The sequence below is a fragment of the Bos indicus x Bos taurus genome, chromosome 6, assembly GCF_003369695.1.
Source record: "Bos indicus x Bos taurus breed Angus x Brahman F1 hybrid chromosome 6, Bos_hybrid_MaternalHap_v2.0, whole genome shotgun sequence".
Classification (NCBI taxonomy): Eukaryota; Metazoa; Chordata; class Mammalia; order Artiodactyla; family Bovidae; genus Bos; species Bos indicus x Bos taurus.
In genome coordinates, this window is record NC_040081.1 from 115,899,192 (window position 1) to 115,924,895 (window position 25,704).

The window sequence follows — 25,704 nt, forward strand, 5'->3', positions numbered from 1 at the left end:
AGTTGTGTCTGACTCTTTGCAGGCCCATGGACTGCAGCACAGGAAGCCAGGCTTCCCTGTCCATCACCATCTCCCGGAGCTTGCTCAGACTCATGTCCATCGAGTCAGTGATGCCATCCAACCATCTCATCCTCTGCTATCCCCTTCTCCTCCTGCATTCAATCTTCCCAGCATCAGAGTCTTTTCCAATGAGTTGACTCTTTGCATCAGGTGGCCAAAGTATTGGAGCTTCAGCTTCAGCATCAGTCCTTCCAATATTCAGGGTTGATTTATTTTAGGATTGACTGGTTTGATCTTGCTGTCCAAGGGTTTCCAAAGAGTATTCTCCAACACCACAGTTAAAAAGCATCTATTCTTCAGTGCTCAGCCTTCTTTAAGGTCCAACTCTCACATCCATACATGACTACGGGAAAACTATAGCTTTGTTGGAAAGTTACGTCTCTGCTTTTTAACGCACTGTCTAGGTTTGTCATAGCTTTTCTTCCAAGGAGCAAGCATCTTTTTTAAAATTTCCCTGGCTGCAGTGACCACCTGCAGTGATTTTGGAGCCCATAAAATCTCTCTGTTTCCAGTGTTTCCCCATCTATTTGCCATAAAGTGATGGGACTGGATTCCATAATCTTCATTTTTGAACGTTGAGTTTTAAGCCAACTTTTTCACTCTCTTCTTTCACTTTCATCAAGAGGCTCTTTAGTTCCTCTTCACTGTCTGCCATAAGGGTGGTATCATCTGCATATCTGAGGTTATTGATATTTCTCCCAGCAGTCTTGATTCCAGCTTGTGCTTCATCCAGCCTGCATGTACTCTGCATGTAAGTTAAATAGGCAGGGTGACAGCATGCAGCCTTGTCATACTGCTTTCCCAATTCTGAGTCAGTCCATTGTTCCATGGCAGGGCAAAGTACTTGTTTTCCATAGAATGACTGACTGACCTCTCTCTCTGCAGTTGCTGGCTTTGTAGGGCTGGATCCCAGAATCGCTGCGTGGCTGATAGATCCTAGTGATGCCGCACCCTCTTTTGAAGATTTAGTGGCAAAGTACCTGGGAAACCCCACCACACTTACAGTCAACAGCACACATGGAAATTCCTCAAGAAAGACTGTGGTGAGTTGTTTTAAGAAAAGGTTTATGGACCTCAATACAACCCTGGTACTGCTGCTAAGTCACTTCAGTCATGTCTGACTCTGTGCGACCCCATAGACGGCGGCCCACCAGGCTCCCCCGTCCCTGGGATTTTCCAGGCAAGAACACTGGAGTGGGTTGCCATTTCCTTCTCCAATGCATGAAAGTGAAAAATGAAAGTGAAGTCGCTAAGTCATGTCTGACTCTTAGTGACCCCATGGACTGCAGTTTACCAGGCTTCTCCGTCCATGGGATTTTCCAGGCAAGAGTACTGGGGTGGGGTGCCATTGCCTTCTCCGCAATACAACCCTAATTTTCCTCTAAGAACTTTTTCTACTTCATGGACAGCCCAGTAGTGAAAAGAACACTGCCCACATCCACGTTTACTTGTTTGGCAGAAATGCCTTCTGGTAGAGGATACTGAATGAGGACGGATGACTCCTCTCCCTTTATGCAGCTGTCCCTGGGAGACGCCATTCATGGCCTGATTCTCCTAAATGCGCCCTTGGTGTAGAGGGTCACCTGCTCTGTGAGTGGACAGCTGCTTGTTGATAAATCCTTTGTTCTGGAGGCTTGGCCCCCGTGGTGGAGGCCTCGGGTGGCCGCTCCTCGGTCCCCGTGGGGAGAGTCATAGAGGCTGCTCAGGTCTGTCTCTCCAGGCCCCTCTCTCTTGTTGGGAACCATTGTCTGCAGAAGCAAGGGTGTGTGCAGCCCTGGAACCCTGCCCAGAGCCTGGGGCGAGGGAGACCTGATGTGCTGCACCACAGGGCCAGAAGGCAGCCAAGCCGGAGCAGCGCCCGTGTCCTCAGCCACTCTGTCCAGGCTCCCTGGCTGTCAGTTAACAAGCACAGTTCAGAGCAGGGCTGGAAGGCCAAGCAGGAGGCAGTGTGAGCCTGCCCTGCATGCCGGGCTGAGCTCGGGACTGTTATTTGGGGCATTTGATCCTACAGGCCTGCTCAGGGGCTGGAGTCGGGGATCTGTGTCAGATAGAGGCTTGGGATTGGAAACAGAGACCCTCACCCTCCCTTAGTCTAAAAGAAATTTGTCAGAGGAATGTGGGGCAGCTGAGACTCAGAGGAAAGGCAGAGCAAGCTTTGGGAAGACAGCAACCAGGTGGCTCTGAGGACCGAGGCAGCAGAAGCCCACGGACCCGGGGCCAGCAGTGAACCATGACCTTTCCTCCATGCGTGACTTTTGTCCAAGATTCACAGTTTTAGCGCTCAGAGTCTCCGTTCCATCGTTGTGTCACATGTTTGCCCCTTGGCAGGGCAGCAGGGCGTAGAGATGAGCAGTCCTCCAAGGTCCATGCTGCTGGGCGGCGCTTCCCCAGAGAGGCTGGGGTACTGTAGCGGGAGGAAAGAGTGGTCCGCCGGTGTGTGGTCAGCCCCATTCACAGAGGAGGACTCTGGTGCACAGGGCTCATGTCTGCACCTCACCCAAGGTCAAGTCGAGGCAGAGTTCAGGCTGCATTTCTGACTCTAAAGGGGCGCTTTTCCTGGTACACACATGTACAGCTTAGAGGTGGGAGTGGCTTAAATACAGAAGTCAGGGAGGCCCGGCCGCGTGGCTCAGGCGCCCTGAGTGCCCCGGCTTATGGTTCCCCCGAGAGGCTCTGCCCAAGGCCTCATCCACACTCGGCAGAAAGGAGGCAGCCTGGGAGGGACTCGTGCTTGTCCAGCGACGTGTCCATCACGGGAGCACGTGGTGAGAGTGGGTGGGGAGGGGCCCTCTGCTCTGCAGGGCCCAGGGACGCAGCGTGAGACGCAGGAGCAGGAGAGCATGGAAACTGAGGACTCAGTGTGGGTCCCGTGGGGCAGCAGCGAGACCGCACGGGAGGGAAAGATGACGACCGCTGGGGGAGAGCAGGTGCGGCCGGCTGAGCTGCCGGGCCCTGAACACCGCCACGGGGCCTGAGCTGGTCCTGGGGAGGCCACGCCGCTCAGCGCTGTGCAGCAGGCAGCATGTTCAGGCGGCAGGCCGGCCATGTGCTGGGCACAGCCAAGATGGACATGGATGTGCCCGTGGCTCTGGGAGAGCCAGACCCGGTGGCTGCACGACCACTGCAGGGTGCGTTCTGGGGAGGGGTCTCTGACGCTGCGTCTGGGCACCCAGAGTCCCTGGGCCATGTGGCAAAGTGAGGGGTACAGTGAGGACCCCAGGCCTCTGGGAGTGAGTGGCTATAAGATTGCGTGTCGGGGCTGAGGCTCCCCCCACCCTCGCTGGGACTCTGGTTGGTGCACCTCCCAGCGGCTCTGTGTGTGTCTGGGGCAAGGGTAGGTGGTGAGTGTGGAGGCCGAGACCAGGAGACCCAGTCCTGTTGTCCCTCCCACTGCGCGGTCTTTGCCCCTGGCTGCTTAGCTTCTCTGTGGCTCACTTCCTGTAAAATGAGGGCAGTGGGGGTGGAGGGAAAGTAAGAAAGCAGTAGGGATCTTGAGCTTGCCCAAGAATATTCCGTGGCATGGGGCTGCTCTTCTTGGGGTGATGGGTCACAGCACCAGGATGCAGTCTGTGTGGAAAAGCTGTGGCTTCCTAGAGCGTGACAAGTGTCGCTCCCAAACGTTCCTAACTGTTCATTCTTTTGCTCTTTTGAAGAATCAGACTGTCCGTGCGAAACTGAGGGTGCTCCACAGACTGATGATGCACCTCTGCTCCCAGCTGCAGGCAAGGCGTTTTCGTGGTAGCTTCACTGCCTAGGGGCTGGCCTTCGTCCAGACCCACAGGAGGCATGTCCCCGAGGGCAGGAGATGGGAACCTGGGCGTCACTCACTGGAGGACTGTCCAGATGATGAGACCTGACTTTTTAAATGTCCTCTATAGGTTGACAACAATTGTAACATTGTTTTTAAAAAAGATTTCCATTCAGTTGGAACATTTCCAACGCTGCAGTTAACGTAAAGGCTAAGTGTTCATTTCAGCTCCACTCAGAGTCTCATTGGGAAGCAGAGGTCATTTGAAGGACTAGTCAAGAAAGGTTGAATAAAGGGACCAGGTACCACAGCAAGGGCAGGAGTTGGGGGCCAGCACGGGACAGAGGGGCCTGAGCAGACAGGCACTGGCTGGGAGCTTCTCCACCCCAGCATTGACGTGCAGGCTTTTACCCGGACCCTGGGAAGGCAGTGTCCTGCAGTGGCCGCAGGCCGAGGACGGGGGCCGGCAGTGCCCTGTGAGCTGGTGCAGGGGATGCCGCTTCCCTCTCCTCCTGCCCACAAATGGGCAAAGCCAGCTTGACAGCAGAGAAGGAGCCCAGCTGATGTGGCCCAGAGGGCTTCAGCCCTTCCTCCTGTTCTGAAATTAAAGTGGGAGACTTAAACCACAAATACCTAAATCACGCTTAAAAATGAGAAAGATGAAAGGAAAGTGGGAGTGGAACCTGTCCTACCAGATATTTCTGAATATTTCCGTTTGGGCTTGGTATTAATATTAATCATAAGATAGGATACTTGACAGAAATAGGAGTTTTAACCACGTAACCCAGAGGAGCTGCTCAGTGAGATTAAGCGGGCTGTGCAGCAAATGCGGGCAGAAGTAACAGTTTCAAAGTAAGACGATGTCATTTCTTCCCCTAAAACAGGTTTGTGGTTTATGGCAGCTCTTCTGGACTTTGGAGCTCCCTCTGATACCGATTTTGGCAGGTAAGCTACCATGAAGGTGATGCAGTGCTCTTTCCAGAGTTCTCTGTTCTGTCCGGGACGCCTGTTTTCTGGTGACTTAGTTTGGGGTGGGCAGTGCATCATATGGGCGCCAAAGAGCAGCAAACCCTTAGCTTCCCCTTTGTCCTCTGTGACCACAGGATGTGGCGCGCGTCACCTCCTGGTCTAGAAGGACTGACTTCGGGGAGCCCCTCTGAGCTGCCTGTTCTGCAGGTGCCCCGGCCGAGGGGTGAGGGCCCTCCTGACTCCCGCGCCCCCGAGAGCAGCAGCGGGGAGGGGCCTATTTGGAAGTTTCGCATGTCAGCAGCTGTCCTGTCCTGGAGTGCTGGACCCTCACACTTCGTGAGAAGCCCCTGGAAGGGCTGTTCCGGGCTGCCCGCTGTCCTTGCTCTGAGCCCCTGGCCCTCTCTGTCCTGCTGGGCACCTGGGAGAGCAGAGCCTTGCACACAGCGCTGGAGCCAAGCGGCTGGGCCGCCTCCCCACCCACGGTATCCCCATGCCCACCACCACCACCGCTGGGCTCCAGTGCCGACCCTGGGGGATGCTGCTGAGCCTGCACTGTCCTCGTGGTCTGCGTCGGGGAGGGAGGCTTGCTCCTGGCCCTTCAGTCTTTCTCAGAAATGACTCGCTAATGTGGTACAAATGGTATCTGCTTTGGTGTTTGAATCACAGTGATGGAAAGCCACCGCATTCGGGTGAACAAGGAGGAGATGGAACGGATGTCAGCGCTTCTTGGGGTGAGCACGTCCGTCAGGCTGCCCACGGGTGCTGGCCCTCCTCTGCCTGGTGGGCGGCTCCCGGGGGGCCCACGTAACTGGCCTTTTCTTCCTCACTCGGCCCAGCCTGGGGCACTGTCGCCCCATCTGACTCCTGCAAGGGATATCACACTTGGAAAGAGTTGAAGCAAGACCACATCTGGTGCCTGCCCCATGTGGACATGTGCTGGTTTAGAGGGCATCGCCCCTTGAGTGGGTGAGGGCAGGTCATGGGTTTCTTGGATACTTTAAAAAAGCAAAAGCAAAGTTTTCTAACTGTGAAAAATAGAGGGATGCATAAAGATGCCTGAAAAAGATGCATTAAAGGTTCCACTTAAGTTGTTTTAAAGTTAATATTTTAAAGGAAACTCCGGGATGACCATCACCCAGGTCAAAGCTGAGAACATCCGGAAGCCCTGCTGGCCCTTCCCTGTCGGAGCCCCCTTCCTGACTTGGCAGGACTTCCACTGTCCACATCCTTTACAGCTTTCCATTTAAAAGCTTGATAGTACAGTTGCTTTCTCTCAGAAGGAGCTGTAGGTTAGCCGGCGTGTCTGGCCTCTCTCCCCTTGTCTCAGCTTCGGTCCGTGCCCCTTTAGCCGGCGTGTCTGGCCTCTCTCCCCTGGTCTCAGCTTCCGGTCCGTGCCCCTTTAGCCGGCGTGTCTGGCCTCTCTCCCCTGGTCTCAGCTTCGGTCCGTGCCCCTTTAGCCGGCGTGTCTGGCCTCTCTCCCCATGCCCCTTGGCTCTTAGTGCTCCACTGCACGCTCCACCCCAGTGTGATGGCAGCAGGGTTGTGTCTGGCATCACAGGCCATGCTGTGTCCCTGAGCATGTCTCCTGGGCCCGTGGGCACATGGTCCCCGGGTCCGAGGCGCGGTGAGCTGCTGGCGCAGCTTCGTCAGACGACACTGAATTGCTTTCTAAAGCCACAGCTGCGTGACGTGCACACGAGGGCCCGTCCTGCACTTCCTCCCCGGCACGGGTCCCTGGACTCTGAGTGAAGATGCAGTGGTATCTCGTTATGATGTTGGTTCCTGGTGTCCGGATTACTGGGTAGGGTGAATAGCTTTTATTTCATTGTTGGCTGTTTGGAGTTTCTCCTTGGTAAGGGATCTGCTCAAAATTTTTACCCATTTTAATATTGAGGGTTCTGTCTTCCACTTTCTGATTTATAGAACATCTCAATATATTCTGGTTACAAGCCTGTTCCGTACACCTTGGTCCTCTATGTCTTACCGTTTTACTCTCTTAATGTCTTTTGATCAATAGCCGTCCTTAATTTTTAATTTTATCAGTCTTTTTCTTTATGGTTAGTGCTTTTTGCATCCTGTTTAGGGAATCTTTCCTTTTGTCGAGTTCGTGAAGTCTCTCTTCCATTATGTTTGAAGTTATTTTCATTAGCCTTTGCACTTAGGTTTATAAACCTGGAACTGATTTTTTTTCTCTTTACTCACTTTTTTAATTGAGAAGGAAATAGCATACAATGAATAATGCTCATCTTTTAAAATTTATTGTGATAAAATACCCTTAACATAAAACTTACCATCCAAACTGATTATAACTGCAGAAGTGAAGTGTTAGTCACTCAGTCGTGTCCAACTCTTTGCAACCCCATGGGCTATATAGTCCCCCAGGCTCCTCTGTCCATTAAATTCTCCAGGCAAGAATATTAGAGCGAGTAACCATTTCCCTTCTTCAGGGGGATCTTCCCAACCCAGGAATCGAACCCAGATTTCTTGCATGGCAGGCAGATTCTTTACCATCTGAGCCACCAGGGAAGCTCTGTAACTACAGAGTGTGATGGTAGGAATTGTTCATCTTGTTCTGCAACCATCACCAGCTTCCATCTCCATAACTCTTCGTCTTGTAAAGCTAAAACCCACAGCTAGTAAACAGTTGCTTGCGGTTCTCCCCGCTCCCAGCTCTGGCACCCGTCACTGCTCTTTGTCTCTCCGTGACTTTGCGGAGTCCCGGTGATCACGTGAGTGGAGTCGTAGCGCTGCTGCTCTTAGTGACGGCTCATTTCACGTAGTGTCGTGTGCTCAGGGTTCATCCGTGCCGTAGCACGTTGCAGAATGTCCTTCCTTTTTGAGGCTGAATAATACTCCATTGTATGTGCATGCCTCACTTTTATTATCTATTCATCTGTTGATGCATGCACCCTAGGTGGCTTCCATATTCTATGTCTGTCTTTATGCCAGTGGAAAATGGAAGCAACTCACTATGATTAGCTATTGTAAATACGTGCTAAGAGAATAGGTACACAAATACCTCTTTAAGATCCTGCTTTCAGTTCTTTTGAATATATGCCCAGAGGTGAATTGCTCAATCTTACGGTAATTGTGTTTTTAATTCTTCGAGGAACCACCATGTTTTTTCCAAAGCCCCTGTACCATTTTATGTTCTGACAAACAGTGCATAAAGGTTGCAGTTTTCTACATCCTCGCCAGCAGTTACTGTTTCCTGGGTTTTTTTTTTGACAGTAGCCATCCTAACGGGTGTGAGGTGGCATCTCGTTGTAGTTTCGGTTTGCATTTCACCAATGATTAGTGATGCTTAAAATCTTCTAATGTGCTTATTGGCCATTTGTACATCTTCTTTGAGAAATAAGACCTATTCAAGGTCTATGTCCATTTTGGGATTGGATTTTTTTCTTATTGTTTAGTTTTTGGAGTTCTGTATATATTTTGGATATTAATCCCGTATCAACATGATTTTCATATATTTTCCTCCCATTATATGGATTGCCTTTTTACTCTGTTGATACTTTTTTTTAAGTTATACACTTCTACCTATCATTATTTTTTTATTTATTTTTAATTGGAGGATCAGTGCTTTATGATGTTGTGTTGGTTTCTGCCATGCATCAATGTGAAACAGCCACAGGTATACACATGTCCCCTCCCTCCTGAACCTCCGTCCCACCTCCCACCCCAGTACTGTCTTTTGATGCACAAAATTTTTAATTGTCATAAAATCTAATTTAAAATATCTTTCTTTTGTTACCTGTTCCTTTGGAGCCATATCTAAGTGATCCTTGCCAAATCCAATGCTGTTAGACTTTTGTCCGGCTTTCTTCTTAGAGTTCTTAGAATTTTATTATTTTAGGTCTTACCTTTTTAGGTCCTTGACCAATTTTGAGTTAATTTTTATGTATGATGTTAAGTAAGGATCCAGCTTCATTTTTATGCATGTGGATACCCAGTTTTCCCAGCACCATTTATTGAAAAGACTGTTCTGTCTCCACTGAATGGTCTTAGCACCTTATCAAAATCATTTGACCATATATGCAAGGGTTTATTGCATTTCTTTTCCATGGGGATGGTCTTGATCCCTGCCTCCTGTACAATGTCACGAACCTCCGTCCATAGTTCATCAGGCACTCTATCTGTCAGATCTAGTCCCTTAAATCTATTTCTCACTTCCACTGTATAATCATAAGGGATTTGATTTAGGTCATACCTGAATGGTCTAGTGGTTTTCCCTACTTTCTTCAATTTAAGTCTGAATTTGGCAATAAGGAGTTCGTGATCTGAGCGACAGTCAGCTCCTGGTCTTGTTTTTGCTGACTGTATAGAGCTTCTCCATCTTTGGCTGCAAAGAATATAATCAACTGATTTCGGTGTTGACCATCTAGTGATGTCCATGTGTAGAGTCTTCTCTTGTGTTGTTGGAAGAGGGTGTTTGCTATGACCAGTGCGTTCTCTTGTCAAAACTCTATTAGTCTTTGCCCTGCTTCATTCCGTATTCCAAGGCCAAATTTACCTGTTACTCCAGGTGTTTCTTGACTTCCTACTTTTACATTCCAGTCCCCTATAATGAAAAGGACATCTTTTTGGGGTGTTAGTTCTAAAAGGTCTTGTAGGTCTTCATACAACCGTTCAACTTCAGCTTCTTCAGCGTTACTGGTTGAGGCATAGACTTGGATTACTGTGATATTGAATGGTTTGCCTTGGAAACGGACAGAGATCATTGTCATTTTTGAGACTGCATCCAAGTACTGCATTTCAGACTCTTTTGTTGACCGTGATGGCTACTCCATTTCTTCTGAGGGATTCCTGCCTGCAGTAGTAGATATAATGGTCATCTGAGTTAAATTCACCCATTCCAGTCCATTTCAGTTCGCTGATTCCTAGAATGTCAACATTCACTTTTGCCATTTCTTGTTTGACCACTTCCAATTTGCCTTGATTCATGGACCTAACATTCCAGGTTCCTATGCAGTATTGCTCTTTACAGCATTGGACCTTGTTTCTATCACCAGTCACATCCACAACTGGGTATTGTTTTTGCTTTGGCTCCATCCCTTCATTCTTTCTGGAGTTATTTCTCCACTGATCTCCAGTAGCATATTGAACACCTACCGACTTGGGGAGTTCCTCTTTCAGTATCCTATCATTTTGCCTTTTCACACGAAAAGCAAAGGAGAAAAGGAAAGATATACGCATCTGAATGTGGAGTTCCAAAGAGTAGCAAGGAGAGATAAGAAAGCCTTCCTCAGTGATCAATGCAAAGAAATAGAGGAAAACAACAGAATGGGAAAGACTAGAGATCTCTTCAAAAAAGTTAGAGATACCAAGGGGACATTTCATGTCCTTTATCATGGGCTCGATAAAGGACAGAAAGGGTATGGACCTAACAGAAGCAGAAGATATTAAGAAGAGGTGGCAAGAATACACAGAAGAACTGTACAAAACAGATCTTCACGACCCAGATAATCATGATGGTGTGATCATTCACCTAGAGCCAGACATCCTGGAATGTGAAGTCAAGTGGGCCTTAGAAAGCATCACTACGAACAAAGCTAGTGGAGGTGATGGAATTCCAGTTGAGCTATTTCAAATCCTGAAAGATGATGCTGTGAAAGTGCTGCGCTCAATATGCCAGCAAATTTGGAAAACTCAGCAGTGGCCACAGGACTGGAAAAGGTCAATTTTCATTCCAATCCCAAAGAAAGGCAATGCCAAAGAATGCTCAAACTACTGCACAATTGCACTCATTTCACACGCTAGTAAAGAAATGCTCAAAGTTCTCCAAGCCAGGCTTCAGCAATACATGAACTGTGAACTTCCAGATGTTCAAGCTGGTTTTAGAAAAGTCAGAGGAACCAGAGATCAAATTGCCAACATCTGCTGGATTATGGGAAAAGCAAGAGAGTTCCAGAAAAACATCTATTTCTGCTTTATTGACTATGCCAAAGCCTTTGACTGTTTGGATCAGAATAAACTGTGGAAAATTCTGAAAGAGATGGGAGTACCAGACCACCTGGCCTGCCTCTTGAGAAACCTATATGCAGGTCAAGAGCAACAGTTAGAACTGGACATGGAACAACAGACTGGTTCCAAATAGGAAAAGGAGTACATCAAGGCTGTATATTGTCACCCTGCTTGTTTAACTTATATGCAGAGTACATCATGAGAAATGCTGGGCTGGAAGAAGCACAACCTGGAATCAAGATTGCCAAGAGAAATATCAATAACCTAAGATATGCAGATGACACCACCCTTGTGGTAGAAAGTGAAGAGGAACTAAAAAGCCTCTTGATGAAAGTGAAAGGGGAGAGTGAAAAAGTTGGCTTAAAGCTCAACATTCAGAAAACTGAGATCATGGCATCTGGTCCCATCACTTCATGGGAAATAGATGGTGAAACAGTGGAAACAGTAGCAGACTTTATTTTTTGGGGCTCCAAAATCACTGCAGATGGTGATTGCTGCCAGGAAATTAAAAGACACTTACTCCTTGGAAGGAAAGTTATGACCAATCTAGATAGCATATTGAAAAGCAGAGACATTACTTTGCCAACAAAAGTCAATCTAGTCAAGGCTATGGTTTTTCCAGTGGTCATGTATGGATGTGAGAGTTGGACTATGAAGAAAGCTGAGCACCAAAGAATTGATGCTTTTGAACTGTGGTGTTGGAGAAGACTCTTGAGAGTCCCTTGGACTGCAAGGAGATCCAACCAGTCAATCCTAAAGGAGATCAGTTCTGGGTGTTCATTGGAAGGACTGATGGTAAAGCTGAAACTCCAATACTTTGGCCACCTCATGCGAAGAGTTGACTCATTGGAAAGGACTCTAATGCTGGGAGGGATTGAGGGCAGGAGGAGAAGGGGACAACAGAGGATGAGATGGCTGGATGGCATCACCGACTTGATGGACAGGACTTTGAGTGAACTCTGGGAGTTGGTGATGGACAGGGAGGCCTGGCGTGCTGTGATTCATGGGGTCTCAAAGAGTCAGATACAACTAAGCAACTGAACTGAACTGAACTGCAAGGGTTTATTTCTGGGCTCACTATTTTATGAGTATGTTTGGTTTGTATGTTTACTTTATGCCAATGGAAAATGGAAAGCATGCTCAATTGTGTCTGACTCTGCAACCTGACAAACTGTAGCCCACCAGGCTCCTCTGTCCATGGATTTTTTCCTGGCAAGAATACTGGAGTGGGTTGCCATTTCCTTCTCCAGGGCATCTTCTTGACCCAGGGATCAAATCCGCATTTCCTACATCTTCTACATTGCACGCTGATTCTTTACCACTGAGGCACAGGCCTGTTTATGGCAATACCACGATTTTTATTACTGTAACCATGTAGTAAGTTTTGAAAGCAGGAAGTGTGGGTCATGCAATTTTGTTCTTCTTTGTCAAGATTATTTTGGCTACTTGCTGTTCCTTAAGACTCCATATAAATTTTAGGGTGGATTTTTCTATTTCTGAAAAAACTGTCTTTAGAATTTTGGTAGGGGTTGCATTGAATCTGTAGATCACTTTGACTAGTATTGACCTCTTAATATATTGTCTTCCAACCCAAGAGCATGAGATGTGTTTCCATTTATTTATGTCATTTTGAATTTCTTTCAGCAATGTTTTGTGGGCTTCTTTGGTGGCTCAGTGGTGAAGGATCTGCCTGCCAGTGCAGGAGATAGGGGTTTAATCCCTGGGTGGGGAATATTCCCTGGAGAAGGAAATGGCTACAGTACTCTTGCCTGGGAAATCCCATGGGCAGAGGAGCCTGGTGGGGCTGCAGTCCATGGGGTCGCAAAGAGCCAGACACGACTGAGCGGTTGAACGACAACCACAACCTGCTCTAGCTTCCGTTGTGTAAGTGTTTCTCCTTGGTAAGTTAATTCCTAAGTATTTTACTCTTTTTGATACTGTGGCGAATGGAATTGTTTTTGTAATTTCCATGTCATATTGTGTGTAGAAATGAAACTGATGTTTGTGTGTTGATGTTATATCCTGCTGTTTTGCTGTGTTCAGAAAGTTCTAACCATTTTTTTTGGTAGAATCTTTAGGGTTTTTCTGCATATAAAATCATGTCATCTGCAAGCAAGGACAGTTTTACTTCTTCCTTTCCGATTTGGGTGCCTTTTCTTTCTTTTTCTCGCCTAATTGCCCTGGCTGGAATTTCTACACCATGTTGAATGGAAGTGGTGAGAGCAAGCATCCTTGCCCTTCTCCTGATCTCAGGGAAGCTCTCAGTCCTTCACCACCGAAAATGATGCTTGCTGTGAGCTTTTAATCTTTGACTTACTATATTGAGATAGTCTTGTTCCATTCCTAGCTTTCTGAGTGTTTTTTTTTTTTTAATCATAAAACGTTTTTTATCAAAAAAGTTTGTATCATATTCTCAAATGCTTTTTTTGGCATTTTTTTAAATGATCATGTAACCCCCCGCCCCGCCATCCATTCTGTTGGTGTGGCGTATTATATTGATTAATTTTCATACGTTGAACCATCCTTGCATTCCAGGAATAAATTCCACTTGGTCATGGTGTATAACCTTCCAGTACACTGCTGAATTCTGCTTGCTGGCAGTTGTGGAGGAGCTTTGTATCACTGTGTATAAAGGGCGTTGCTCTGCAGTCTCCTTGTGTGTGTTTGTCTGGCTTTGGTATCAGGATAATTGCTGGCCTCAAAGTGAGCTGGGAAATGCTGCCTTCTCTTCAATTTTGGGGGAAAATTTTGAGAAGGATTGGATTAGGTCTTCTATAAGTGTTTGGTAGAATTTATCACTGAAGCCATTGCATCCAGGGCTTTGTTTGTTGGAAGATTTTTTATTTGATTTCCGCTCCTTACTAGCTATAGTCTATTCTGTTTTTCTGTTTCTCCGTGATTTAGTCTTGGCAGGTTTTGTGTTTCTACAAATTTGTTTAATCTAATTTATTCAATCTGCTGGTGTACAGTTGTTCATAGTGCTCTCTGATAATCCTGTTTATTTCTGTAAAATTGGTAGTAATATTTTCACCTAAATTTCTGATTTTTGTAGTTTGAGCCTTCTCTGTTTTCTCAGTCCAGTGAGCTAAAGGTTTGTCGATTTTTTTGATCTTTTTAAAGAATCAAATCTTGGTTTCACTGGTTTTCTTTATTGTTTTTATATTCTATATTTCATTTAACTCAGCTTCATATTTATTGTTTCCTTCCTCTGCTGTCTTTGGGTTTAGTCTGCTCTTTTTTCTAGTTCCTTCATTTGTGAAGTGAGGTTATTGAGTTCAAGGCTTTCTTGTTTTTTAATATAAGCATTTATGGCTGTAAATTTCCTCCTTAGCACTGCTTTCACTGCATCCCATATGCAGTATGTTGTGGCTTTGTTTTCATTCATGTCTAAGTAATTTGTAAATTTGCTTTTTATTTCCTCTTTGATCTTTTGCTTATTTAAAAATATGTTGTTTAATTTATACAATTTTGTGAATTTTTATTTTTCCTTTTGTTATTGATTTGTAACTTCAACTTCCTGTGGTCATATCATATTTTCTATGATATCAATCTTTTAAAATCTCTTGAGACTCAGTGGCTTAAAATATATTCTATCTTGGAAAATATCCGATACTCACTTGAGAATATCCCATGTGGATGTTATTGTTGGGTAGAGTGTTATGTGCTGTCTGTTAGATGTAGCTGTTTTTATTGTTGTTTAAGTTCTCTATTTCCTTACTTACGGGTTTCCCAGGTGGCTCAGTGGTAAAGAATCTGCCTGCAATGCAGGAGACCTGCGTTCGTTCCCTAGGTCAGGGAGATAGCCTGGAGAAGGGAATGGCCACCCACTCCAGTCTTCTTGCCTGGAGAATTCCATGGAGATGCAGCCCATGGGGCTATGTTGTGGTTGTTCTAATCATTACTGTGAGTGGGGTATTCAGATCTCCAACCGTTACTGTAGAACTACTGTCCATCTCTCCCTGCAGTTCTGTTAGTTCTTCTTCGTATATTTTAATGGTCTACGGACCTGTTAATGTAGATGCTTATATTGTTATGTCTTCTTGCTGCGTCAAGAATAGCACATCACCCTTTGTCTCTTAGAACCAGCTTTCATTTACGTTCTGTTTTGTCTGATAGTAATGCAGCCACCTTTGCTCTGCCTTCATTACTGTTTGAATGGAGTATCTTTTTCTGTCCTTCCCATTGCAGCCTGTTTGTATCTTTAAAAGGAGCCTCTTGCAGACAGCATATAGGTGGGCCATGCATCTCTATTCATTCTGCCAACCTCTCTGTCTTTCTACGTTTCTTCTGACTACAAAGAGAGGAGGTGAGGGGCTCGTGAATTCAGCACGTCCTGCTGCTGTGCTCGGCAGTGTGGCTATCAGCTGCTTCATAAGGTGCCTTTGTCTTTGCTGTGGGCCTGCTGCGCCCCTGCCCCTCGCCTGGACTGAGTGCCAGTCTGCGTGGTTGTCAGAGCTGCTGCCTCCGTTGGGAGGGAGGGTCCTGCCTCACAGTCACAGAGGTCGCCGTGCAGTGTGGACCTGCGTCTCCTGCCTCGGGATCCTAGGCGAGTCTCGAGGTTACGGGGTGATGCTGGATCCCGTCGCTGGTCAGAATGCTGCTGGAGAATCCTTCTTTCCCTCCTTCTCTTTGGTGAAGTGTTTACTATTTTTACTTCTTTCAGTTTGTCTCCTTGGATCCACTTCACTTAGGAGACTGATTCTATGAGCTGAGTATTCCATCATGAGTCAACATCTGTATTTTGTAATCTCTCATTTCGGTAAATTATAAATTATTTTTTTGTTGTTCTTACAAGATCTTTTGTTGAGAATTATTTGGTGCGCAAATTAAATCATCTTAAATTGTGAACACTGTTAGTAAGCTCGTGTTTGTTGCTTTCATAGTCTCGTCTCAAGGAACTGGAGCAAGAAGCCCATTTTGTTGCAGGAGAACGGTTTCTTATCACGAGTAATCATCAGCTTCGAGAGGTAAAGCTGAATTTCGGTTCTTTGATAGAACATGCTTCCTATTCAGGGGTTAAAGGGAGATTTATTCTGATTTTACGAGCATTATTGTATGTGGCTGTCTGAAAAGTACGTGGGTGGCTCGTGTTCTCTCACGCTGAGATTCATCACTTCAAGGCCCCTAAATCCAAGAGCAGGACCGAGTCAGGACCCACGCATTTGGGAGCACCTGATCAGGTGTCCTCTTTGGCCGGCTGCTGGCCTCTGTGGTGGTGGCGTGCAGGTCCTCTAAGGGCTGGGACGCTCGCCACGGAACGTTGCCTCTGTTGCAGATCCTGTTTGGCAAGCTGCGGCTGCATCTGCTGCGCCCACAGGACGCGTCCCCCGCGACGGGGCTGCGGAGACTCCCGTCCACGTCAGGAGCCGAGGTAAGGCTCGACAGTGTCCCCTTGCAGCACATCCACACGGCACTCGAGTCCTTCTCAGGCCCCCGGGCTCCTTATGGCGGACGAGCCTGCAGCAACCTCCATGGAGCAATTCCATTCAGTCATTTCCTTTTGCAGCAGGAGAGGGGTCCCTGCCCCAAGGTTGCCCTTCAGGTATGAATGAGGAACACAGGCTTTTACAGTACAGTTTTCCAGTGGTAATAAATTAGGTTGATTTCCTGCAAAGACGGTTTGATGGATTTGTCCTGAAAACCAAATTCTTGACCATCTAGTCATGACCTCTTAGTTTCATACCCTCATAAGAGACTGGAAGTGGGGGAAAGTCATCAGTTGTCTTCTTTCCCTAAGTTTTTTAGAAAATTTAGCTGTCCTTGTCTTGGGAGGAGTGCATTTTTAAAAAGACAGAGAGTAGGGAGATGTACTCTAATTCAGTGGCAGAGAATGAGTAGATGTTCAGAATCCAGTAAGTGGTGCCTGCGGAAGCCTGCAGAGAGGAGGTTGGCAGCTCAGCAAGATGACCTGCGTTGCTCCTGCGAGTGCCACCATGCAGGCCCCAGTCGCTCTCTGTGCCTTGTCCCGCTTGGACTTCGCAACAGCGGAAGGTTTCCTTCCAGACTGCCCTGTGCATGTTGCCCCTCCAGCCCCCACTTTCTGTTCATCTCAGCCCTGGCAGAGCTTTGTGCTGGCTGACTGTCCCCCGACCCGGCCCTCAGCGGCCGGACAGCAGTTACCAAGGGACGCCTCCTCCCCTCGTCCCCGGAAGGACCGCTCACTGGCGGGACTTGACTCTGCTCTCTGCCTGAGTTGTCCCCACCCTGGTGAGCAGCCGCCTCCTGTGTCCTCAGAGCCGGCAGTGACCCTCCCGTGCTGCTGACGCATCATATCCGGGCAGAAGGGTCTTTTAAAGCCAGAGAAGTCATGGTGCTGCCCTGCCTTCGGCTCTCCACAGCGCTCAGAGAAAGACCCCAGCTCTCTAGGGTGTCCACCGCCCATGCCCGGGGGCCTGGGCCCAGTCCTTCCTTCTCCCCCGCATGCCACACTCCCAGCTCCACCGAGCACACTTCCCACAAGCTCCCTCCTCAGGCTGGAGGCTCCATGTGGGTTTTGCTCAGCTGGCTTCTGACTGTCAGCTTAAGTACTACTTCCAGAAAAACCTCCTTGTCACAGATGACTGTGAGGCCCCCGGTTGCAGCCTCTTCCTTCACCTTGATTTGTTTTCTGCTTATAACTTGCCAAAATGCTGGAGAAGGTGTGGAGAGAAGGAAACCCTCCTATATTGCTGGTGGGAATGTAAACGGATGCAGCTACAATGGAGAACCGTATGAAGGTTCCTTAAAAACCTAAAAATAGAACTACCATTTGACGCAGCAATCCTGCATATACCTGGAGAAAAGCATAATTGGAAAAGATACGTGCACTGTGGTATTCATTGAAACACTATTCACAGTAGCCAAGACATGGAGGTGCCCTAAATGTCCATCCACAGAGGAGTGGTAAAGATGATGTGGTCCATATACACAGTGGGATATTACTCGACCATAAAAAAGAGCAAATGGTGACTTCCCTGCTGGCCCTTGTGGTTAAGACTCCTGGCTTCCACTGCAGGGGGTATGGGTTTGATCCCTGGTTGAGATACTAAGATCTCACATGCCATGTGGAGCAGCCAAAAAATAAAAATATGCGGAAGTCATTAAAAATTTTTTTAGGAAAAGAATGAATGAAATAATGCCACTTGGAGCAACATAGACGGAGCCGGTGAGTGTCACGCCAGTGACGCAGCAGGCAGACAAGTGCCACAGCGCTCACACGTGCAACCTAGTGTTTTAAAGACGATGCAGACGGACGTGCTTATAAAATAGAGACAGACTTACAGGCATTGAAAACACTATGCTTACAAAGGGGAAAGGGTGGCAAGTGAGGAATAAATCAGGACTTGGGTTGAATGTATATGTACTACTGTATAGAACATGGCATCCGGTCCCATCACTTCACGGCAAATAGATGGGGAAACAATGAAAACAGTGAGAGACTTTATTTTGGGGAGCTCCAAAATCACTGCAGGTGGTGACTGCAGCTGTGAAATTAAAAGACGCTTGCTCCTTGGAAGAAAAGCTATAACCTACCTAGACAGCGTATTAAAACACAGAGACGTTACTTTACCAACAAAGGTCTGTCTAGTCAAAGCTATGGTTTTTCCAGTAGTCATGTACAGATGTGAGAGTTGGACCATAAAGAAAGCTGAGTGCCAAAGAATTGAAACTTTTGAACTGTGGTATTGGAAAAGACTCTTGAGGGTCCCTTGGACTGCAAGGAGATCCAACCAGTCAATCCTAAAGGAGATCAGTCCTGAATATTCATTGGAAGGACTGATGCTGAAGCTTAAGCTCCACTACTTTGGCCTCCTGATGAGAAGAACTGACTCATTGGAAAGATCCTGATGGCGGGAAAGATTGAAGGCAGGAGGAGGGATGAGATGGTTGGATGGCATCACCGACTCAATGGACATGAGTTTGAGTAGGCTCTTGGAGTTGGTGATGGACAGGGAAGCCTGGTGTGCTGCAGTCCATGGGGCTGCAAAGAGTCGGACACGACTGGGCTACTAAACTGAACTGATATATAACACTGGGGAAGGAAATGGCAACCCACTCCGGTATTCTGGCCTGGAGAATTCCAGGGACAGAGGAGCCTTGTGGGCTGCAGTCCATGGGGTCATAGACAGTCGGACACAGCTGAGTGACTAACGCATATATATAACATAGATGACCGACAAGGAACTACTGTACACAGCGCAGGGAACTGTGCTCAGAATCCTGTGATGACCTACATGAGAAAGAACCTAAACAGAAGGGATGCATGTGTGTGAATAATCGCTCTGCTGTACACCTGAATCTAATGCAACACTGCAAGTCAACTATATGCCAATAAAAAATTTAAAACTAAGATAAACTTGCCTAGTTACTTGTTTGCTATTCCAGTAGGAAGTAGGCTGCACAGACCAGACACCTCACCTGCTTGTTTGCTACGTCCCCAGAGCCAGATGGCCTAGGACCACCCCTTACTGTGGCTGCTTGTTCACAGAGCGTGGCCAGGGCAGGGAGCAGGACCACCGTGCTGAAGAGTCTGGGTGGGCTTCAGTGCCACATGGCAGCGTGCCCTCGATTTCCAGTAGCGGTGGGACCTGAGAGAGCCATAATTGTCCCCTCGGGCTGCCCCCCAGCTGGCGGTCTCGGCCTGATTTATTCTGTGTCCGGGCACCCTCTCCCTCTCCTGTGTCGCTCCCCAACTCTTCCTGACAACCAGCAGCAGAGGAGGAAATGCGATTCTCCCCTGTGTCAAGGTGCTTTCCTGTGGATGGGATTAAGACGGTGCCCTGCAGTTTTCTTCACAAAGGCGTAGTCAACATGAACCATATTCTGTTAGCCTTTCTGGCAAATAGATGGGGAAAAAGTGGGAACAATGGCAGAATTCATTTCCTTGGTCTCCAAAATCACTGTGGACGGTGACTGCAGCCAAGAAATTAAAAGACGCTTGCTCCTTGGAAGAAAAGCTATGACCAACCTAGATAGCATATTAAAAAGCAGAGACATCACTTTGCCAACAAAGATCCATCTAGTCAAAGCTATGGTTTTTCCAATAGTCATGTACGGATGTGAGAGTTGGACCATAAAGAAGGCTGAGCACCAAAGAATTGATACTTTTGAATTGGGGTGCTGGAGAAGACACGAGAGTCCCTTGGACAGCAAGGAGATCAAACAGTCAATCCTAAAGGAAATCAGTCCTGAATATTCATTGGAAGGACTGAAACTGAAGCTCCAATACTTTGGCTATCCGATGTGAAGACCCAAGTCAGTGGAAAAGACCCTGATGCTGGGAAAGATTGAGGGCAAGAGGAGAAGGGGACCACAGAGGATGAGACGGTTGGATGGCATCACTGACTCAGTGGAAGTGAGTTTGAGCAAACTTTGGAGATAGTGAAAGGAGGGCAGCCAGATGTGCTGCAGTTCGTGGGGTCGAAAAGAGTGGGACACGACTCAACAACTGAAAAGTGAAAGTGAGAGTCGCTCAGTCATGTCCCACTCTGCAACCCCATGGACTATACAGTCCTGGAATTCTCCAGGCTGTCTTGGAGAATTGTCTTGTCTCCCACATTGCAGGCAGCTTCTTTACCAGCTGAGTCACAAGGGAAGCCCAAGAACACTGGAATGGGTAGCCTATCCCTTCTCCAGCGGATCTTCCCAACCCAGAAGTTGAACCGGGGTCTCCTGCATCGCAGGCAGATTCTTTACCCACTGAGCTACCAGGGAAGCAACAGCTGAACAACTCGCTTAACAGGGCAAGTCGTGCTGTTCTGTGCATTTAGAAAGATGAACCTTCGCTAGGCAACACGTGCACGTGGTTCCCAGCTGAAAACTGGCCCCTCCCTTCCCTTCTCCCTCCTGCCCCCGCGCCTGCCCCACCCCGCATTCACAGGGATGAGACCCATGGTGAGATGGACAGCTTCGACCAGCAAGTAAGGGTGCAAGTGTGAGCTTAGGTGTGGTTCTATTAGACCTTGTTTTTAGTTTCAGGTTCACGGGAGAGTTGAGCAGAAGGTACAGACAGGTCTCATGTGCCCCCTGCCCCTCCGTAACACACAGTCCCCCTACCACCAGCGTGCCCCCCAAGGGTTACGTTTGTTGCAGAGGATGAGCCCTGGTGACACACCATCGTTCCCAAAGTGCAGTCTGCACTAGGGTCACTCTTGGTGTCACGTGGGCTCAGAGACGCACGACCACAGGTGTGCACCGTTGCAGCGTCATGCACAGTGGTGGCCCCTGAACGTCCTCCACTCCCCTGCCCATCCTCCCTCCACCCCGGCAACCACCGTGTCCATAGTTTTGTCTTTTCCAGAGAATCGTATAGGAGTTATTTATTATGTGGCCTTTTCAGATTTGATTCTTTCAGCTAGCGATATGCGCTTAAGGTTCTTCCATGTCTTTTCATAGCTCATTTCTTTTTAACACGGAGTCCTATTCCATCTATTCACCTACTGAGGAATGTCTTAGTTGCTTCCAAGTTTTGGCAATTATGAATGAAGTTGCTTTAACATTCGTGTGCAGGTTTTCCTGTGGATATAAGTTTCTGTTTCATGTGAGTAAATAGCATGATCTTTGGATGGTTTTGTGAGAAATCACAAATTGTCTTCCAGCGTGGCCGCACCACCTGCATTCCCACCAGCAGTGATGAGGGTCCTGCTGCCCCACGTCCTCGCCAGCACATGCTGGTGTCCGTGTCCTGGGTTTCGACCAAGACCACCCTTGGGCTTCCGTGGCCGTCCAGTGGTCAAGACGCTGCACTTCCACCGCAGGGGACACAGGTTCAATCCCTGCTTAGGCAGTGAAGTTCTCACAAGCTGTGTGCCCAACAATAAACAAGTACAAATTAAAAGTAAAAAGAGTACTCTTGTAGCTGGTTGGAGAATGGAAGAAGCCCATTAATAGGCCTTGGCCGTGGTGTGGGCTCTGCTGGCTCAGTGTACAGGTGCCGGTGGTGAGGTTGGAGCAGGGCAGACACATGCCCAGAGCATTTTGAGAACAGAAGGGCACTTCTGTAAGTGAGAGCTCACATGAGTGTGAATGTGGAGTAATTCCTGGTTATCTTAGTTCTGCACCTGAGCAGATAGAGGTGGCCACTACCCAGGAAGAACCAAGAGAGAAGCGGTTTACTGGGCAGGGGCGAGAGATGTCAAGCGCTCAGTCTTGGACTCGGGAAAACAGGCCATGTGCACAGATGTTGACACAGACCAGCTGGGTCTGTGAGGAGACGTCTCGTGCTGGAGGTGCTCACTTGGACGTCGTCGCCCTGGGGGTCAGCTGTCCACCCTGGCAAGAGCTTTTGAGAATCCCTCATGCCCAGACCCTCAACTAAGCCACAGAGTCAGGGGCTGGGGGTGCGCGGCCCAGTCCCAACATGTTTTTGAAGCTCCCCCACTGAGTCCATAAGCAGCCCACACTGATAACCACAGAACTGAACACTGAGAAACTGCCACACAGGGGTCAGAGAGAAGAGGCGCCAAGCAGAGGCTGCAGAATAGCCAGAGATGGAAAAGAACGTGGTGCCCGGAGCCAACAGAGGGAGCGTGTGATAAAGCGCTCACAGTGACGGAGGCCGGCACTCTGCCTTTGACAGTCACCCGGCACTGCAGGGCCTCATCCAGAGATCAAACACTCCATTCTTCTCAAGTGTGTTCAGACAGCTCGATTGGAGATATGCAGGGAGACTGCGGTTAGAGTTCTTTTGTGAGTAAAGTATCAGGATAAAGAGAGTGAGCTGATCTTAAGCAGTTTTCGTGGCTGAGTGTTTTCATGCACTTTGATCCCCCAAGGGACAGCTTCTCTAAGAAGCCGCAGTGCTGGGTTGCACGGAGGCAGGACTCCTCCCCGGGCAGAGCCTGCTCAGAGGACTCCAGTGGTGGCCCTCCTGTTGTGTCCCTGTGGCCGGCCCAGACTGTGAGTGCTCAGTCATCTGCAAACAGAGAGGGATACAGTTCTGGGGCTCACACCAGTGCATCACCGTGGTGTTGTCAGTTCTCCCCCAAGGGGACTTGCAGATTCAAAATGGTCCTGATTCCCTAGCAGGACTTTTTGGTACAAACTGGCGAACCAAAACCCAAATTTATATGGAGATGCCAAAAGCTAGAAGAGCCAAGATAATCTTAAAAGCACTCCTGAAGGACTTAGTCTGTTGGCTATCACAATTAATCATAAAGCATATGGAAAGTGAAAGTGGCTCAGCTGTGTCCAGCTCCTTGCAACCCCATAGACTAGAGTCTATGGAATTCTCCAGGCCAGAATACTGGAGTGGGTAGCCTTTCCCTTCTCCAGGGGATCTTCCCAACCCAGGGATCGAACCCAGGTCTCCCGCATTGCAGGCGGATTCTTTACCAGCTGAGCCACCAGGGAAGCCCTTGTGAAAAGCCTTTATGAAAAGACACTATTAAACAAGTAAAAGAGCAAGCCACCGAGGGGTGGAAGATATCAATATTTCCACTAAATATAGCCAGCTGAAGGAAATGCTGTCCAGAAAAATGAATTCCTACAAATCAAGAAGAAAAAGACATACAAGCCAAGGTTTTAAATGACAAAAAAAAAATGTACAGAGTTTAATGAAAGGAGATACACAGTCAATAAATATTTGAAGAATGACTTTATTAGTCAGAGAAATACACACTAAAACTACAGTGAAACATCACATTTACCAGAAGGGTCAAAATGAAGACCTAGGAGAACGTGCGTTGGCAAAAATGCGGAGAATGAGAACTTCTGTGTGCTGCTGATGGGGACACGCCGTGCGTTTACCTTGGGGGGTGGGCTGGTATCATCTCCGCTGCGTGTGGCCGCGTCTCACCCACCCTGAGTGCGTGTCCAGCAGAACTGTGGACGTGTGTTAGCGCAAATCTGCGCAGCAGAACGTTCACTGCAGCACTCTCCATCATAGCCCTGAGTGGAAATGAGCCCTGTATCCAGCAGGGGCGGAATGGATAAACAATTGCCCTGCGTTCACATAATCCCACTCGGCCACGGGAGTAAACGCAACAGTGCGCTGCTCAGTCGTGGCCGGCGCTCTGCGACCCCATGGACTGCAGCCCGCCAGGCTCCTCTGTCCGTGGGATTCTCCAGGCCAGAATACTGGCGTGGGTTGCCATGCCCTTCTCCACGGGATCTTCCTGACCCAAGGACAAACCGAGGCCTCCTGCACTGCAGGCAGATTCTTTACCACTGAGCTACCAGGGAAGCCCCTCATACAAGGACCAACCTTAACACCGGATATTGAACAAAGGGAGCCACACACAAAGAACACTTATCCTATTTCACTGATACGAAGTTCAAACAGTGGTAAAGACTGGTCTTGCTGGAGGAGGCCAGGGTGGTGGTTACATCTGGGGGAGGGACAGACACCTCTGTGGGGACCCGGAATGCTCCCTCTGGCAGGACCCAGGCGTGCTCGCTTTGTGATGGTGTAACAAGCCTTGTTCCTGGGATCTTGCACTTCCCTTTGTGTGTGTTGTTCCTCGACGTGTAAACATTAAATTGAAAGCTCATAGTCGCATCCCAGCATCGCCTCCCCAGCTCGGTGCCCCGGTAGCTGTGCCTCAGGTGCTGGGTGTTCCGAGACTATGGAGTCACACAGCTGTAGGCAGTTTCCTCGTTTACTCCTCTGCGTGGTATCTTCATGCCCTGGGTTTGGAATTCAGGGATTCAGATCTCAAGAGGAATCTTCCTTCCAAGCTTGTGTGAAGTGCCTTTCTCTCCCATGTGTACAGTAATGACTCCGTTAGGGGATTAAGACTATAAAACTTGATCAACTGGGTTTATTACAAGTCTTCATTTTGGAAAGTGTGGTCAAGATAGACCATGTATTATCAGGACTTTCTCCATCTGAAAATGAGTGTTTAAACTTAAAATTAAGTGAAGGAATTCTGTTGGTGATATTTATTCTTATTTTTTAGTTAAATGCTCTGCAAGACCTTCATCCATTACCCAGAATAATTTTGGAATACAGGCAGGTAAGTTAGATTTATTTTTTTCCGTAAGTATGTTGGTTTCTGAAGGGGGCCCGCGTGACACCCAAAATCATCACGGAGGTAGCCCTGACCGCATCCTGAAGGGACGGTTTGTTCAGGCTGACCCCATGCAAGCCCGGCTTCCTCTGCGCGGAGGCGGCGCTCCTCACGCCGCGGCGTGGCGCCGTGCGAGTTCGAGGCCTCCCACGGAGCCGCCCCTCCCCGGGCTTGCTGTCTCCCAGCCACGCATGCTGGCTGCTGCGTACACCCCCGTCTCTAGCTACCCTCCCAGCCCTCCTGGTTTCTCGTCACACACCTGGTGTCTGTGCGCTCACGACGGTTGCTGCCACTCACAGCGTGGTTGTTTGCTGCTGTCCTCGTGAGGGCTGGGCGGCCGGAGGGGTGGGTGACGGTCGCCCCTGAACTAACAGAGCTGCCACGGAGACCCTGGGTGACGGTCCTGCATCACTGTCCCCTTCTCTCTGCAGCTTTCCTGTAAGAAGCATCATTGGAAGGAGCAGGGCGACATCTTTCTCTGTTGGTCATTGTTGTTTAATCCTGGGCACCACACAAGGCCATTTCAGGGCCTCCTGGGGTTACCTGAGGGGACAGGCAATGACCCACACCCAGCACGCTGAGAAACATGGCTTTGACGCTTGTTCCTCATTTAAACACTTAAACAGAGAAAGTGACTATTTTTGTTTTACAACCTAGGTTCACAAGATCAAGTCCACCTTTGTAGATGGATTACTAGCTTGCATGAAAAAGGTAACTAAAGCTTCAAAAAATATATATATATTAGTGATTGGGAATATGAGTTACTTAGACATGAGTTCAGATACAAGTAGAATTTCTTTAAATAGTCTAATACTCTTGAACCTATGAGCCACAATTTTGTTATCATTCCGGTCTACAGCGTAAGTTGACATTTCGCCTTAAAATCTCGTATTCACATGGACGCTCTGCTGCCACCACATGCTCTCACGCCTGCTGCCACCTGTCCTTTCCACAGTCCCTCGAGGGGGGTGTGGT

The 25,704-nt window shown here is 48.2% G+C and overlaps 1 protein-coding gene across 1 annotated transcript in view; it reads left to right on the top strand.

The window, feature by feature from the left end:
• Positions 1 to 25,704, top strand: part of POLN (DNA polymerase nu) — a 151,554-nt gene that overhangs the window by 46,002 nt on the left and 79,848 nt on the right. Inside the window, exons 7-14 of the mRNA XM_027545335.1 lie at positions 946 to 1,103; positions 3,714 to 3,782; positions 4,693 to 4,753; positions 5,444 to 5,508; positions 15,625 to 15,708; positions 16,017 to 16,112; positions 24,619 to 24,675; positions 25,387 to 25,440. Coding sequence (XP_027401136.1) covers positions 946 to 1,103; positions 3,714 to 3,782; positions 4,693 to 4,753; positions 5,444 to 5,508; positions 15,625 to 15,708; positions 16,017 to 16,112; positions 24,619 to 24,675; positions 25,387 to 25,440 — 644 coding nt within the window. The remainder of the gene's footprint in view (positions 1 to 945; positions 1,104 to 3,713; positions 3,783 to 4,692; positions 4,754 to 5,443; positions 5,509 to 15,624; positions 15,709 to 16,016; positions 16,113 to 24,618; positions 24,676 to 25,386; positions 25,441 to 25,704) is intronic.